At 40.7% G+C, this 19027-nt stretch overlaps 1 protein-coding gene across 1 annotated transcript in view; it reads left to right on the top strand.

Moving 5' to 3' along the window:
- Nucleotides 1-14163: 14163 nt before the first annotated feature.
- LOC131890202 (uncharacterized) overlaps nt 14164-19027 on the top strand; it is a 5482-nt gene continuing 618 nt past the window's right edge. Inside the window, exons 1-3 of the mRNA XM_059239512.1 lie at nt 14164-14421; nt 14544-15789; nt 15859-19018. Of these exons, the coding sequence (XP_059095495.1) occupies nt 14404-14421; nt 14544-15789; nt 15859-19018 (4424 nt within the window). The 5' untranslated portion in view covers nt 14164-14403. The remainder of the gene's footprint in view (nt 14422-14543; nt 15790-15858; nt 19019-19027) is intronic.

The raw sequence follows: 19027 nt of genomic DNA, 5'->3' as shown, positions 1-19027 counted from the left end.
TGCATCATGAGAGACTAGCGCCGTGAAGAATCAAGACTCGCCAAGGAAATGACTCATGAGTAGGGACAGGAACTTCAGACGAATAAGCGATTCCGCGTTGTCTTTCGTCACGAAAAGTTTTTCGTCAAATTTCATCTAATTCGTCAGAATTCCTTCGATGACAACTACTAAAGACATTTTTATCTTTTACAATCTTGAACACAAATCCAGTAGTCGTAGCTTGTTGGTAGCGAGTCTGCTTTACACTAAGCCATCCCTGGTTCAATCCCCGGGCAATCAAGTCCAAGCATCTATGAAAATTTTTAAATTACAACGGGAGTTCCCGCTTGAACAGCTTACATGGGCCATGGAGGTCTCAATTTAACTAGAGGTCTTTCCGATTGTCGTCAGATACCTCGGTAGGCTTTGATCTCATTAAGAAATGGGACTGAAACGGTGATTTAGCTCCTTAACTTGTATCGGGTTTCGCCCTCCACCCTTTCAACGAGGCTACTGCTAATCATTTTCAGCCATCACGCTCCAGTTTTCACTTGTTGAACTATTGATAATTCAAGATTATTGACATTGGAATTCAAGGATCGCGCAATAGTTGGCTCTCTTCGCTCAGTAGTGGTTAAAACACCTTTCACTCACTGTCAAGGAGTGCTTGGATGTTTTTGGCAACCACTGACATCAAATATATTTTGGAACTTACATGAATTCCTCTCACTCATAATTTTTATTCATGCAAGCCAAATTTCTTTGTTCGTCCATGTTGTATCACCTGTTTAGCTCAACCTCAACTCGGAGAGCTGAAAATTTGAACCATAGAAAAAAAGGATGACGAGAATTCTGGCGAGTGAATCTGCGTACCTCGGATAGCATGACTAAGAATTTTTTAATTTTTGGTCGGAAGGTTTAGTTCAATAGCTTCTAAATTTTCCGTCATATTATTGAAGCACATTTGGCGGCGTCAAATTTGTCCAGTGTACCGTTGTCCCATAGATAACTTTATATATAGATCGATCAAAGGCGCTACGGTCGCTTGTTTTCGTCTCAGCTGGTGGGCATAATGTTTCAATCGTAGTCAAGCTACTTAGGACCACTATGGTACAAATTTGAATCGTTGACGGCTCGTCCAAATTCAGAGTAGAAAACACTAATACGACTCCTTGCCAAGCAATTACTTTCGTCTAGCATGTCTCATAAAATGGGTTTGAGTAAGTTGTCCGACCACATTTTTAAGAACGAAATTTTGAAGGGGTTAAAATGGGGCTCAAATTAAAGTTTTCATCCATGTGGTGGAAACACTTAACTGAAAGGCAAGGAACAAGCCTGGATTGAGGCTCACCTCCACAGGTGTCGGAACTACCTTGATTACATAAAGGTGCAATCATGTCACCCACATTCAAGCACATTGTTGGGAGATTGACACGAAATTCCTAATGCCTCATCATTGCGTTGCAATTTTGGATACATTTTGTTACACTTTTGACGTGATTTGCTCTACTAATGTTCGAATCTTTTTTTTGACATGTTACGTGTATTATACCCCAAAAGGCATGTTTTTTATTATTCTACCGCTCTTTCTACCTGTATATTTGTAAGATTCAAAATAAATTAAGATTATAAAGAAATAACAAACGTTTCATGAGAATTATTCAACGTTCACGAAATATCTTTGTCCTTTTCCACCAACGTCAGCTGACCTGAAAACAGGCTCATGCGGTACAGCTCCTGTTGAGCTTGCAATGTGCCTGCAAACAAACAAACAGAAAATTCTTAAAAACATCCAAGCTATTTCCGCTTAACATAACATAACTTGTTCTATTAAGGGTCTATGGGCTAGTTTCTTAATTACGGTTCAATTTTCGTTTATTTGGTCATTTAAAGTATTTTTCGCCTTTTTTTGAATCGTTTGAAAACATCAGCATTTCAACGTCCCACATATTTTTTTCTTTTTAAGCCCCTTTTTGTCTAAAGTTCCTTCCTCTCCTTAAAGCACTTGAAACCCTTTTTCTTCACTTAAATTCAGCAAATATTATCTGCTTCAAAAAAATAGACAATAGAAATACGTTCTAATCATGGAAAACGCTAGCTAGAAGATAACAATCAAAAATTACCAAACCTGACACGTGCTTACGCATCCGGTGACGTAGGGTCGGATTTTGATAGCACCCTGTACACGTACGTAGAAGAAAGATTATTTATAAAAGAATCAGAGGATCGTCCTAAAAACAACAACATCGTGTGACAATTGTTCCACCAAAAGCAATCATGACATTCGTGTCCTATTCATTGAATAACAAGCATGAAGTCTTCATTTCGTAAAAAGGTAAAAAGGTTGGCTTTAAAGAATGATAACCCGTGGTAATGACTAATGATCGTTTGTCCATGTTATCGAATATGTCAGAACTTCCAGAATCTCTGAATAATGTTGATTAAAAGACAGAAGAAGTACAGTCTATAGGCCTTCGTTATCTCTATGTAGGATAATTAAGAGCATAGAGCAATATCTAAACACGGGAACCTTCAACACGCCAAGGGGAAAATTGGAAAGGCACGGAATCACCCAACGCTTGACCTTACGAGAATGATACGAGAAATCCACTGACATTATTTTCTAAACAGTAAAGCCTGATAATACATCATTTTATTTCATCTCAAGGAGGTTGGTGCTCAAGAGAGTTGGAGTAGTTTACACGGTGCATTCTTCCGTATTTCGGGTACCTTGTTCCTTAGTTAACAAAAGCGTACTTTTGGCCCCCAGAGGCAATAATCAAAGTGGCTCCTACTTTTCCACGTGAAAAATAACGGCAACAATGGGATGTATGATGGATCTTCTGACAGTAGAGGCTTACAACTCAGGGTTAACAAACTGCAGAGAATTATCTTGCTTTTTCCACTAGTAACTCGCCCTCTTCAAATTTCTCAACTCGGAAGTTTGCATGATACAGGCCGGTAAATAATCAACCAATTGAATTTATTACATATATGCAGTTACAACCCATTGTGAAATGTGGTCAACGTGGCCTACAACTACGCGCACAAAGGAGTGAATTCTGATTGAGTATGTCTATGTCATGTGTAGTTGATTTTTTTCCCTTTATGTTTTGGGGCTTGCCAATGCGATAGTACAAACCATAGACAACTAAAAATTATGGACATACCTCGACCAAGACCAGTCATAACAAACAGCCAATTCAGCCGCAATTACCTTTAGGCTGTCTGTAGACATTTTGGTCCGATTTGCTAGTCAAGATATCAGGGCTGCCAGGCACATGTTGAAAATTGCGTTTTCTTGAGCTTCAAGAAAGCTATGGTCAGGACGAACCTGAAACATGACAAGACTAATGGTGTAGCCCTGATGACTAGTGTCTTGATCATCGAGATTCGTCCATAATTTTCAGTGGTTTATGTACAAACCAACAGGAGTTCAATGTCAGTTTGCAGTGAAAATGTTGTTAAAAAATTCATTATTGAAACTCGAGAATATCCGGGTCATGACAAAGATATTGCATAATTGTTTGTATATTATGCCAACTCAGAAATTGACTATCAAAACTGTTTTCCCTTTAGGTCGTAATATCACTTTCTCTGAGGATAAATATTGCCTTTGACATGTGACTTATTCAATCCTCTTGTTAAATTATTGCATGGTAATATCAAAGATACGAACTGCATCAGAAATTGTGTCTCCAAATGATGTTTGATCATCAATAAGCATGGGAGGGTAATGATCTGGGCCGAACACTGACGAACGGCTGCGTATTTTCCAGGAAATCGATTAACCGTTGATTACGTAGCCTCATTCTGAGGCACGAAGAAGAGTCCAAATACAAGTCGATACCAAATATTGAAAATATAATGGCCAAGATATTTGCTTATGTTTCTCGATTATTCCTTGTGCTTTCTTTTTGGTAAACATAACAGCTCTGGAAAAAAGAAAAAGCATTGCGTTGCGCTCTATTGGACTTTGTAAGACGTTCTCAAAGCCACTACTAACCCTAAGATATCTTGTGACCGCAGTCAAACCTCCATAATCCGATAATTCAAATGGTCCTCATCCTCGAGATTTGGAGGCCACTGTGGCCAACATCCACAAGAAGTAAGTCTCTGTTTGAGGACGGAAGGAAGGAATGAACGAAGGAAGGAAGAGAGGAATGCTCCATGTACTTGAGTTGACGAAGAAAATAAACACGAAGAGGGAGGAACATAATGGGCATGGAGGAATGAACTGCGCGTAATAGTGACAAGTCGTCATAAAAGAAAGAGGTGAATAACATAATGTAAATGCAACTGAGTATTCATTAACCGTCAGTAAAAGCTACAATTGTGTAGCTAAGGCTCACTAATACTTTAGGAAAGTTTGGACAATTTTTTAAATGTTTTCCTTATTTTCCTTAAATGTTTTGCTTATTTATCAAATTGACCAATTGTTACTGTTAAGACCTTTATACATGAAAAGGAAAACTGCAAGTGTTGAAGCGACACTGCGTCCGCCACCAAAGCCAGTTGCCCTGATGACTTGTTAACTTTAAATATTTTGTTTTTCTCTCCGGAGTACAATTCTTGCATGCAATTTAGAGTCACTTCTTTTTCAGCGATGCTCAGGTTTGGTGCTTCATTTTTGGAATCTTTTGTCCACCCTTTTACAAATTGTCCAAAAGTATATATCTTCAAAACTACAAAACTGTGCATAAAAGTACATTCCATTTTGATCAAATTTAAAATAATAATTTTGATCCAAAATATTACTCATTGATTATGCTGGAAGTAGAGTAAATCATTAAAACTTTTATGGTGAACTTTCCACTTTTCGGGAACAAGATTTAATTCTTTCTTTCACGCCAGAGTTCAGACATAAAGCAGCCACAAATACATTAACCTATTTGAGGTTAGCAAAAAGCGTTCAATGACCGAAATTGTTTACTTTACTATAATGTATGTCCCTTATTACACTTTAAAATTATGATAAATCAAAAGAGCCGTTATGTTCTAGTTATTATCAATAACCTAATGCATGGCATGTTAACTCATTGATTCAATAAGCAAAATCATGCAACTATGATTGAGCTGACCTTTTAGAATATGATAAGTACCAAAAACGAAAACCGTATACAAATGTCTTAATCAAAGCGTAAAAATGGTAAATTTCCAGTAATTCTAGGTTAATCTAAGTTTACAAAGTACTTAGAAAGTGAGGTAAGCTTCAACAGTGCGCTCAAGGCTTTCGCAGATCATTTTTTATTTTCAAAAAACTGAAGAATGACACATTCTGCTAGGCCCCGACAGCATTTAAGGCCTGACTTTTAACTATTTTGGACACCAAATACTATGAGGATACCTTGGGCCATAGTTATAAAATTAAATGAATTCGTGATCTTGCTTAACAAGATGAATTATAGTACGCCTTGCAATTATGGTTTTTGTTTTTGCAAAAAGTAGTATAGTTAGTCCCTTGAAATAGACGAAAAATGCAAACTTTGCAAGCTAACATTATTAGTCAAATGTTTTTAATACTTTCAAATCGTTACTTATTGCTCATTTTTATTAGTAAAAGATTTTGTTGCATCATTAAATGGTCAAATTGGTGGGTCAACACATTTTTTAGGACTTCATTACTGCTACCAGGAATGAAATCCCCTGCAGTTCAAGATGTGCACTTATAATCCGATTCAACTTAATAATCATAAGATATCTGATCCACTAACGAATTAAGATTGATCTGGAATTTGGGTTAAAACTCGTCCAAGCCTGACTTAAAAGATGCTCCTGAATCAACGGCCATTGATTCTCTGGGAATATTTGAGGGCAGCAAATTGAACCATGAAAAGCCTGAGAAAGAAACTTGGATTGGAAGACTTCATTGTTCGTACTAACATGGATTCTTGAGGGCTTGGAGGTGCTAGAAAAACGCACGTGAAGCCTCTACGATCGCTACAATTGACCCGAAAGCCCGTGTTGGGACAAAGGTTATGAATGCTTTTGATAATGTCTAGAATCAGATGCCTTTAATACTTTCTTTGAATAGTGGACACTAGTGTATAAACCAAACCTCTCTAGTTTCTTCAAATACAAGCCCTTTCTCAGTCCCTTAATGTTCCTGGTAAACGTCTTTGGACTGTTCAACCTTTTGCAATCCTGCTGAACTAATTTGAAACCAAATGGGTGAGGCCTTTCCAAATGTGGCTGACCTGTTGTCTGGTATAAGTTGGCATCTTGATACTATCTCTGGACTTAAAAGTCTGATTTACCAAACCACACAATTGAAATGCGTTGCCAACCTTCAAATCTTCAAAATTTCCATTAGTTTAAAGTTATACCCCTAAATCTTTCACGGTATCAACCTGTTCAATATCATGACCTCCATTATTGAATTATATGTACAGTATTCAGCATAAGTACGAATGCTACCTAATCCTTTATGTTTTTAAATGTCTCCATGCACTTTGCCCTAACCCAGGAATAAAATATAACGTCAATGACAGAAGAGGCATCACGTGTGAAATCAAATTTAATTTCAACACATCGCATAAAAAATTGGTGGTCTACATTATATTACCATGCTCAACTTCGACGATTCTATTTACTAGATGATCCATTGTTGAGTTTTTAGCGATATTTCCGGCACGGGATTTGAACCCACANTAACCCAGGAATAAAATATAACGTCAATGACAGAAGAGGCATCACGTGTGAAATCAAATTTGATTTCAACCCATCGCATAAAAAGTTGGTGGTCTACATTCTATTACCATGCTCAACTTCGACGATTCTATTTACTAGATGATCCATTGTTGAGTTTTTAGCGATATTTCCGGCACGGGATTTGAACCCACAACACCTAGGGAAAGGATTCTTGCCTTGTTCATGCTGCCTCTTAGACCGCTCCGATACACCAGCTCCTTTAGATTGTGCTCAAACTTTGATAAAGTTAGTACATGGTTCAAGGTTTAGACAGATTCCATGTTTAACTACTATCCGACATCTGGTACTTATTTTTGGACACCATTGGGTACATTGGAACCTTTTCTTACACTTGGTGTCCAAAATTCTGTCAAATTCCCCAAATTTCCCACCCTGGTGATTTGATTAAGTACTCTTTAATCCTCGAGCTTTCAAGCCCACTTCCAACAACACTACCAATCTGACCTTTCCGGGCTTGATGCTGGTGACTGTGTTTGTTCGTATCGTCCTTGGCCACGCTTGCTTTAGAATTGCAGCCGTATAGCACTTTTGTTCGATTCTTGGCCAAATCTTCCCATAGACAGGATCTAAGAAAGAAGTTTTTTAACATCCCCCATTTTGCAACTGGCAAATCATTTCATCGTTAGTGCTCACCACTGTACTTGAGTTTTTCAATGTTCTTGCATTGCTTGGAAAATGACTTACTCTATTCAGCAAAAAGCATCAAAGGAGGAAAGAAATTTTATCAATAGGTAGGATGAAAAGCAATTACGTGAAAATTATAGCAATTACTGTTGTGGGGACAAGAATCGGCATTAGGTGAATGGAATGCAAATGAAATTCTTTCGCAATGCTAATTAAATATGAATTTAGATTTGCGAAAAGCAGGCGTTTGTTTTTTGCCCTTCGTACTTTTCAATGGAAAGGACATTTGAACTCAAATCATGTTCATGGAGCAAATTTGAATAAATGCAATTGACATGCTGCAACAATAAATTGGCTTCCAATTTGTGCATTGAAATCACATCGAATGACAATTTCATTATTTAAGTAGTATCGGGGTGCATCTAAAACTTTCTTCGATCTTTCTCGAAAGCATCAAGCTTTTAGGAGACTTTGGAAGTGGCTGAAACTGTTTAGAATCAATGTTTTGCTGCCCGTAAACTTTGCAAGAAACGTTTCGAATTTCCAGTTATTGTCAAAGTGCTTGCACATGTGCTTTCGGATACCTCAATCATTTAGATTTATCTAGTTTGAATATCATCGTGAACTTTCTGCAAACCACGCTTTATTTAAATCATTCAAATTAATCCTTTATGTTTTTTGTGTCTGGAGGTGCAAATATGGTCTTCAAAAAAAGTTCGTGATCGGCAAAAAATCGTAAACATATTTCTATGACACCTGGAAGAATGCATTTAGGAGCGTAGTATATATACTAAGGGGAACTTGAATAAAGAAACTTCTCAGCCAAGTAGTCGAGTCATTTTCTGTTATATCTTAAAACACACTATTTAGCATCCTAAGAACTGCCATCGTACGTAAGTGAAACGCTCATTAGCTTGTCCATTTTTAGATAAATCCCTTGAATTGGTAGAGCTGTGTTACTCACAATATGATACTGCCTGGAGGAATGTGGATCAATGGACTTCACACCCTTAAACATCTAAAAGCTTTTTGCATGCATTCAATGAGTTTAGAAAAACTGACAGAGTGAAGGAAAATGGGTAACATTAAGGCTCTTTTAACGATTTTGAACATCTGGAATTAAAATGCGAAATATCATGCTACTGGAGATTGCATGTCCAGTAGCGATTATTAAGTTCGATAAAGAATGATCCTGCCCGAAGGTTTTCATGACAGCGGTAAAATGTGACTGATATTAAAATATTTTTGAAAACATTAAAACATATCATACATTTAAAATCATGACTAAATGTCATTTCGTTTTATGTATGTGTCTGTTCTTTTTACATTTTTCGGATGGTCCGAATGGCACACAACAATAAACATAAAAAATTATCCTGAAATACCAATTTGTTCTCGAAAGGGCGCAAATCGGTCACAATAAGGACCACGTCACTTTCAAAGTTTTTTCGAAGATATGTGAGATAGGGCAATATTTCAAACTGGATTGTTGCCCCGGCAAATTTTAATTTGGCGCATCCAAGTAATTGTCTAAAAAAAAGCCCAAACGGTCTTTTTGAAATATCCTAGTTCTTAACCCGAATCTTTGCAATCTAATGATTTCTTTTTCCGGCCAACACTAGATCTTAATCCAAGAAAAGTTACATGGTCAATTTCTCAGAAAAGACGCTGTCATCTTGTTTTTTCGAACCAGGGTGAATAGAAAGTTGCCTCCGTGCAATTAAGCTTAAAGACAGTTCCACAATTTATGTGCATGTATCAATGAGAGCTTAAACATAGAACATGGAATCATGTCATCCTCACCTCAAAGATAAGTTTACTTGTGCCTAAAGAAAAGCATAATGCTATACCCATCACCTGACCATTTAGTTATCTTATGAAAAACGATTGACGAGTGAATTTCAGAGATCATATTAGTTTTCTTTGCAGGCGTTGACCAACCATCAAGCTCATTTTGATGCCTCACCATAGTTTTAAGTTTTTCTTGAGCTAATTGAAAGTGCATTTGAACTCTTACGACATGGAGCTTTCTTTAACTTCACTTGAACAACAACCAAATGAGACAATTCCTTGACCAGCGTGATAAATTCGATTCATTTTTACTGGATGACGATCGCGAGGCGTCACCTCCCAAACCTCACCCAACTAACTCTCTAACAATTGTATTCCTGCCATCCCCGAGGGGAGTGCAACAGGTTTGCCAATTGGGCTCGGTGTCATGTGGACGAGAAAGAAAACACTTGGAGAAATCTTGGACACCGACCAGCCAAAAATTGTGGTGGTGGCGGTGGTGGTGATGGTGGTTGCAATGGTGAGGGGGATGCCGACGATGGTGGTGATGGTGTCATCCGACTTTTGTTTCGTCCAAGAATATCGCCTTCGCCAGTTTCCCCGTCTCTTTTGACCACTGTATTGTTTGTCGCAATCACCGGAAGACAAAAGTCCAAGCTTAACTTTCAATATGGTGCGTGTGCACCCGTCTCCACGCACATGCGACCAACCAGCCAAGAGAGGACAGAACCAAGAACCCAGGAACCAACTGCTACCATCTTGTACGCATGAAATCCTCATCTATATCTTACGTATGACTCGTACGTACATTCTCCACCTTGATCATCATCACGAGTGACGACTAGAACCGTGTACGTATGGTGGTTTCCGTTTCGTTTCGGAGAAGAGGTGATTACCCTGTGGTTTGCATCTTCGTCTGCACATACATGAATGAAACACTATCATCGTTAACTTATTGTACGTTAGAGCAAATCAGAGATGAAATCTAATCGGACCGCAAAGGTTGCAGAGTGAACCATATTGTTGTCGATCCAGGCTCAAATGCTCTTGGAACATAACAAGAAATACGTTGGATGATGTTACCGCAACGTTGGGGTTCGAAAGACACCAGATTCATGGATGTTTATGCACAAGAAGTGCATTATCTGAATAGGCTGGATCGAGTTTTGAAATGGAAAGTCATTTAACGATGCCATGAGGAACTAATCAAGAAACCACGCACCTGGTCACTACTCATTTCCGCAACCATTTGGTATCCAGGTTTTAGGCTACAATGACAGCTTTAATTTCGAAAACTCTTTGGTCGCGAATGATTTACAAATGGCAGAAAATGTATTTTCCCTAGTTTCACTTTCCAAGTTTTGGTTTTGCTTTGGCAAACCGAAAGTTCCTACGGCTAACATATGCAAATTCCTTTCTTTGCTCCAACTCCATTTAAAACGACCAAAAGATTGCAAATTGGTCTTTGAGACCATGACCAATCGGATCATTTTGATGTACAAAACCTGAATGTAAGAATCCTAGAAAAAAAGCATAATGAGCATCATCCTTTGTCGGAGTGAACCATCCCATCAGGAGGTTGACGCGTTACTAGCGCTCAATGATGTTGAGATTGGCTTCTTTTTTCTTACGAAATAAAGCATAAGTAGAAAGAGTTTTTCCCCTCTAGTCGAGCCAGGAGATTAGGACACCCTCCCCACTCTACGTATGTACACTTTCAAGGGACTCAAAAGAAACGCATCCTCAATTCCAGCTGATGTGCGCACCAACAAGCCCATTCTCTAATTTCAAGACAAGGAAATCGAAGAAAAACGGATCTGGAATTCTGGATGGAATGATTCATTCTGTTGTAACCATGATCTGCAGTCCCCAAATCCGACTCGACGGCTGACTCTGATAGCAGCTTGAACCATTTACACAAGGATGGATGCCAAGTCAGCTCGTACAAGTATTATCTAAATACATCCCAAAATGAGAACACTGCAGCCACTCACTGACTGTTAGATTGATTGGACGAAAAGACTGAATGATATACCAGAAGATCATAAAATGCACCATTCCATCCTTAGACACTACCACTTACACACTGTCACGCTGGCTTTCGCAACAAAAATGTTTAAATGGATTCCCTTTACTGGAGCACAAATGAAACTGAGGACCTTGTAAAATGGAGTGATGTGACGAACACTGAAGGAAGCATCCAAGTTAGCTTGAAGGTCAATCAATTCCTATTGATGCTTTTATTCTGCCATTTTATGCATTACCTTCGTCTTCGAGCACTTTGTGTCGGACAAAAACTTACTTAAGAATGCTGCTAAATTGCAAAGATTGTGCGTTATGCCAGTAAATCGGAGTTGGAGCATTTGATCAAATATTTATTTGAACACAACCTCGAGCACAATGAAGCTTAGCCATTGAAGTTTTCCGAAAGATAATTCTACTTGGATACAGTCCTGTACAGGTCTGCCAACAGTTATGCACGTACATATGTACTTCCTCTCCTATTATTTGGAAGTTTAGCTGGAATCTTTGGCCAAAATCGAGTAAGATGCTACCCATTGCACGAATCGGCTCACGGTCACCGATCAAACGCTCCGAGTCCAAGATGGGCCAATTTCTGCACCTTTTCTAAGCCATCATGAACAACTTTCCATTGAATAAATCTGACGGCCAAGGAAAACGGAGGAACGGATCGCATTCACTAGGATGACGAGCTAGGATCTCATGTCACTAGATGAACCAACCAATCCTCACCAGCGACACACACAGTGAATGTTTTTACTACGAAAGACTAATATGTCGTCTACGTACATACGGTCCGATATTAAGAGCGAACGATGACAATCGTGTTTAATGTTGCTAGTCATCCTCTTTGACGACGACGACGACGACGACAATTGCCACCATACCCCGTCATCGTAGGTTGCGCCAATTCGATATTCTTCTCACTTTCCACAGAATTAAGAGATGATTCTAGCTTCAACAAAATCCCGTCTTGAGGACAGCTCCATAAACGACTGACGAGCCTCACAAAGCAATGTCAACCGAGTCCATCTTCGGATCCTGAAATTTCACAATCCCAACAATTGGGGGATAGCTCGGTGGCGGCTAGAATCATGTTGGTCAGTGTCTTCATTTGGAGTTGCAAGCAAGGACTTTTTATGGTCGGCAATTGCTAGTTTCCTGGCTGAACTTAGTTTGAGTGCTCTCAAATTCAACCACGTATTAATGAATGATGATGGTATAGGATAATTAAAGATCAATGGCTAAGAGACCACACCTTTTACTGTCGAAATGAACTCCACTTTGAGGCCTCTCGGTCTGAAATTTGATTGCATCGTGCCAAGTTCATTGCGTTGACTCGATGTAAAATGTGGTTGAACAACGTTATGTACTATAGGATAGAGATCATATTACGCTTGGGGTGAAAGTTGCCACAAAAATTACATCGACGGATTGAATGTGAAAGGGGAATATTTTGATCCTGATCTTGGCAAACGTATCAAAATCTTCCGAACTTATGCGTCAATTTTCGGGATATTATCAATGGGGATTCTGAGTCAGCGACGAGTACGAAGGTAGGCAAACAACAGAATAATTAATCATAATGGTCGAAGTACCTAGTGACAATTTATCATTTGCGGTTGTAATTCCTACACCTTTAACTTAACCTCAAATGCCTCCCGAAGATGTCTAAAAGAAAGTACAAAAAGATTTCGTATCCATTGTTCTTTTCACCTTTGCAAAGTGTTTTAGCAGAAAATGCCCAGAGGCTGAAATAGAATAATGAAGTTCCAAGATACATCCTGACACAGAAATTCGTTCCGGATGCTTTTTTGATAATATTTACAAGTACAACAGATTTACAAAGAACACCTATTATTGAGACCTGGAGACGCATGTCTTCTCAATGTTTTTGGTTATTGTTCTTGACATGTTCTCCACAAGTTTTTGACTTGCCTTTAAATTTGCGACATCCTTTTGAGCTTTCTCTGGAGGTGCTCAGTTGTAGATGAAGCCAGGGCATTGAAAAAATATTACATCAATTTTAACCAAACACATCAAAAAATTTTTGCTTGGAGGAGCTCCCAAGCCATTCCCCCTTCCTCTTAATTAATAAAAAACAGCATCAAGTCATCAAAAGTGAACCAATGTCACTCGACGTGGAGCAAGTTGAAATGTATGCAGAAACTTAGACATTGGCAACGAACGAACATGTGGGATCGATGGAAATTAAATCAAAACGATACCTTAACGAACGATTTTAACATGGTCAGAATAGGAGTTGCATCTTGGATAGCAAGAGTTCAAGATCACCATACAAGTTTTCAAATTTAGATTGAATAAAGCACTATAATTACCAGTTTAAGAACAGTATAAATGGCGACCGGAACGAATTGATGTGTCAGGGTGTACGAGTATGTCTGCGAAAAAGCTCCAGCTCAGAGTTTCTTCTGTTATTTTCCTCAATTTCTTCAGAGATCAAACTTGCAAGCAATTGTGCTGATATTAAATTCCAAGTAACTGACAGTGCCTGTGTGGCCCTTCTCATTTGAATTAAAAGAAGTGAGACTCCGTACTATGGTATGTATGTATACGAATATTTAGTACTTTGATAAAAAAAAGGATGTTCTCCAGAAGAGTGGAAACATTTACATCCTGAGACTGATTTGCAAGGAAACTTGCCGGTCCTCTTGGCGTCACATTTTTTAACTCACTTGCGTCCTCCTAAGGCATTTTGATTGTTGAAAGTACAGAGCGAGCCCGACGATTGAATGCTCAACTTCAGCGTTAGAATTGGAGATTACATGCGACGTACGTCTATGTACGTACATGCTTCTTCTGTACATCGACTCACCACCATCTGACCATCGAAGAAGATCCTGGCTCTGTAAAAAAAATCGCCCGAAAAAACGCGCGTAAGGCAAAGAAGCTTCTATGTTTCATTGCTTCGATCTTCAGCGTCAATGGCCGAGCGGAAAGATCCTCCGAGAGCTGGTGGGGGGGATGAGCGAGGACAAGAAAGCGAATGTGGAAAAAGATCCTTGGCACCTTAAATTTGCGCCTTCATCTTGTCATTCAGTTTTATTGGAAATTTGCCCGTGGTCAGTTATCTGGGTCGAGATCCTCCAGTGAATTTCATCATGATGACAGAGTCAGAAGTGGTCTAGAAGTCGTGCATTCAAATAAGAAAAGAGTCAAGTACCTCTTTCTTAACAAGATCATCATTATCCATCGTTACTACAGAGAGTGAAACAGTTAGAACTGAGGAAATCAGACCAGGACGTCCGTCCAAACATGGCATCCAAAGACAAGGTACGTTTAACACCAAAATTGCACTTGATTCCAACGTCCATATTTCAAACTTCATCTATCTTTACACATCATCCTAACAACACTTGTGCAAATGACAGTTCCCGTTTGATGGTCTCTTTCAGGTCCGGGTAATTGCTCTCTTGGCAATCATGTTCTGTCAGATAGCAATATCCCAACCGTTCCAATGGCCTAAAGATAGAGTTACCATAAACCGCTCCAGTGAACAGGATCAAAGCAAGAAAGCAGATCTGAAGGTAGATCTCAAGACCGAATCGTCACAACAACCTCGAGAGATAAAAGTGATCCAGTCAGATGAAGCTCAAGAGCGAATTGCTGCCGGACGAAGAAGGCCTCCAGTTATTCGACTAGCTCCTCCTCGCCTCAGGAGGAAACTGCCTCCACCCCAGGCGGAAGAAAAGCTATTTTTCAATGGTGCCAGAGGTCGAAGACGACCTAAACGTCCCGTCCATGGTGGTTATGGACCTCCTCGACCCCAATATGGACCACCCAAACATCGACCTCGACCAACCTTCAAGAAAACACGGCCCAAGTTTCGAGGACGACCTCAACCTCACGGTCATCCCAAGCCACGTTACCCTGTGATTTCTTATCGTCCTCGACCTCAATACTCCGTCCCAACTTTGCCTGTAGGATACGACGGTCCATCGTCATACCCATCTCCCGCTCCAATCCAATCAGATAACCACGATACTTATGGATCACCACCATCGACAACAGGAAATAATGTCTATCCCTCAACAGTGGATGAGGATGAGTATGGATCGCCCAAAGGGCAACCTCAAAATGACGAATATGGTTCACCTTTGGCGGATGCTCAAGATGGTTATGGTTCCCCCCAAGCACCAAAACAAGAAGCCGGAACCTTTAGCGGCTATGGAGGTGAATTCAACCCACCAAGTTTTAGCATTTCTGGAGGAAACTCTTTAGAAGACTACGGATCGCCGAGCGGCCCGACCAAAACCATCAACAATGGAGCTCAGTCTCAACTTTATCAGGGTTACGAGTCACCTCAAACTCCAACTCAAAGTGGGTATTCTTCGCCAAGCACCGACCAAGAAGATTCTTACGGCCTCCCTCAAGCTTCGCCAGCGAAAGATTTGGATGGATTTCCAGTCCCAGATTTCAATGAATATGCTCCTTCAGGCGATCCAGTGTTTGACTTTTCTAATGACGACAGTGACGATGTCGAGAACTATTCATCCCAGCCTAGGCCATCGAGTATAGACGATGAAGAAGATGGAGACATTTCCTTCGGATTTCCTGAGTTTCCAACTCCAAACTTCCTAAACTTTCCATCCGAGTACACTCCCGACTTCCATTTCGATCTTAAAAAAGTCAATGAACCAGGTAAGTTTTTGATACACAAGATAGAAATTGGGTTTGATTATTTAGACTAACAAAAAAAACTATCCTCAGATGAGAATGAAAACGAAGACGAAAGCACATCACCTTCTCCGCTCACTGGCCAGTATCAACCTCCCTCATCTTTTCAACCCAGTTATGAAATTGAAAGCCAGGAAGAAAACTTTGACACATACGAGTCGCCAAATCCTTCAGGAGCAACCGGGCCTAACCAATACAATGGCCCGCCCTCTCCCAATTCCTTTCCATATGGAGCATCAGCTCAAGAAAACGAAGTAGAAGACACATACGACAACGGTTTTGAACCAGATTTTCAACCATCAGGTGACGGCGAAGGGGAAGGTGGAACTCCAGCGTATTATCCCCCGACGACACCACAAGTTCCTGAGCCCTCGTTTGCTTACGAAAAACCGTCAGTGAAACCGGACTCTTCCAGTTATTACAAACCCCCAGTCACTTCCAGCCCAGACAAAAACCAACCGTCATCTTACCAATCTCCACCATCCGAAGAGATTTACTCTCCGCCAATGTACTCAAGCCGTCAACCTTCAATCATCCAAGAAGAGGAGCGTCAAGTCGACTTTCAGTCATATGATGCTCCTCCTTCAAAGGACTTTCCTTCAGAGGAATTCCCGTCAGAGGAATCAGGCGAATTCTATACTCCAGATTCTAATGAAGAAAAGGAACCAACAGTCACTTACACAAAGCCCTTTTCAGGTGCCCAACACACTCAATATTCCCCACCCAAAGCCACATCCTCGTCATCGAAGCCATCGCAACCTTTTCCCACCTCGTACGTTAATGTGGAGGATGTGAATTCCTCCCCTTACCAGCCACACGCTTCTCAAGGCCCTCCTCAGAATGGACAATACACCCCATACGAAGAAGAGGATGAAGAGGAGGAGTATCCAAATCAGCCCTCTGGCGGGGACTCAGTCTATTACAAACCCTCTTCGTCTCCACAGACGAGCCTCTACGAGCAATCCAATCAAAATGCACCAAAGCCCAGTCCTACGCCATCAGAAGTGTATTATAAACCCATAGAAGGCACAGAAAATGAGGAGCCTTCCAATTCGAATAACTTCTACGACAATGGAGGTGACGATGTTGACGAAGAAGTCTCTTTCAACCAATATCAGAGACCTTCAAGCCCGACAAAGAGTCCAACACGAGAATCATTGTTTGGTGGTGGATTCTTTGACTTCAAGTTCCCGTCTTATGACAAAGAAATCAACGATGTGAGCTTTTCGTACGAGGATAGGGAACAGGTTGAATCTAGTTCAACCGAAAACCCACGTTATAAGTTTGCACCCATTCCTACCGAAGATGAAGAAGATCAGAGCAGTGACGATTTTGAATTCTATAGCAGTGGAAACGCTCGACCTTCAAATCCATCAGAAGGTCCCGCCAAAGATTTTGGGAAATACAAAAAGATCCCAAGTTTTGCACCTCCAAATGACAAATTTCTCTACAAAACCCCTAAGCGGCCCCAATCAAGTCAACCTAGTTATTCGGAACCGTTTTCTGGACAACCTTCGACGGGCAGTCCACCAAGTCCATCTGGAAACTTTGACGCCTATGGAAGTCCCCGAGCGCCCCAAAGATATCCACAAGCCGAAGACGACCAAGATGAGCCAGAAATCTATACTCAATCTTTCAACGAGGAGGAAAATGAAGCCCCGTCGCAACACAATTCTTATGGAAGCCCAAAAGCGCCTTCAGTGGAACCAAACGATCACAATAACTTCAAACAATTTTCCCCTCCCTCGAATGGCGGAGGTCGTGAGAAGTACGTGAGGCAATTCAATTCATTCCCGACCGAAGCACCTCCAACAAAAGATCGAAATCAATTTTTCAAATCAAGACAACCATCGAAACCAAGCCAACTTGATTCATATGGAGGCCCCGAAGGTCCAGTTTCCGAAGAAGTTGACGTACCATTCACACCTTCTCAATATCCAGCACCTTCTTCGCCAAGTTTCCCAACCTCAGCAATTGAGCAAGAAGACTCGTACGATAGCCCAAGAGCCCCTCCCACTTATCCCAAATTTCAAGAGTCGACTAATTCGGATATCCCCAATCAGGAGGTAGTTTTCAAATATCAACCCGAAGGACCCGAAGTTCCACCATTATATTCTCCAGAGGAAATTTCTGAGGATCAATTTGATCAGCAATTCAATCCTGAGGACCTGAAGAACTTTGAGCCTTACTCCGAACAGAGCAACGAATTCGGAGAGAACGAATTTAGCGAAAGTGACTTTGGAGAGGACGAGTTCAATCAATATTCCCCACCCCGAGAAAACAATGATGAAGAGCCATCAGGAGCATTCCCACCAGGACCCTCCGGCGCAATCAAAGTAATCGAGTACGATCCTTATTCAGAGCCAGATGATTTCCCTTCACGATTTGAAAACACTGAGAGGCCCCCAAAACAGTCTTCCAGAAACCGGCAACGCTATCAAACCAGTGATATTTCTTCGTCGCAAGGTCCTCTGAGGACAACCAAGGCCCGTCAAAGAACCAAGTTGATCAAGGATGCCAGCCCTACTCCAGTGTATAAATCACGTCAAGTTTCCAACTACAGGTCCCGTCAAAAGAACCCAACACAATCATCCGACACTTTTGAGATTCACGAAGCCCGCCCGAGTCCAACTCCAAACCGACCTTTGAGCACTAGACCCACCTATAACCAGCAGACACAGAGCAACGTCAATTTCGAACCTTCAGGCAGCTCGAACGATGACGAAACACTACCCGAGCAACCATTTCAACCCGAGCTTGATGGGAATACTTACTATAAAGACATTCCCACCAGTGCCCCGCCATCGAGAAATCCTGTTTACCAATCCAAATATCAAACTTTACCAGTAGACGATCAATCTGGTACTAGAGGAGAAAGAATCCGACCTGAATACTCCGATCAAAATCAAGCATGGCCTTCTTCTTTGAACTCTGAAAATGAGTACTTCGAAACCGAAGACTCGGAATTTGACTTCCCTACAGGACCTAATGACGAGGAAACCCTATACAAAGAGTCTAAATCTGAACCTGAGGAAATAAAACCGTCAAGAACACCCTACAGACCTAGCCCAGAAACCCCAAAGAGCACGGGAGCATCTCAAGATGTCAGTTATCCACGTGGAAGGACTACTCAAGCCCCAGATTTGCCTAGTTATCCGGCCGTGCCTGACCAGTACTCGACTTTCAATCCATCGCCGACGGA

This window comes from Tigriopus californicus, chromosome 1, assembly GCF_007210705.1.
Source record: "Tigriopus californicus strain San Diego chromosome 1, Tcal_SD_v2.1, whole genome shotgun sequence".
Lineage (NCBI taxonomy): Eukaryota > Metazoa > Arthropoda > Copepoda > Harpacticoida > Harpacticidae > Tigriopus > Tigriopus californicus.
Note: the sequence above shows the minus strand (reverse complement) of the source record. Positions and strands in the feature narration are given on the sequence as shown.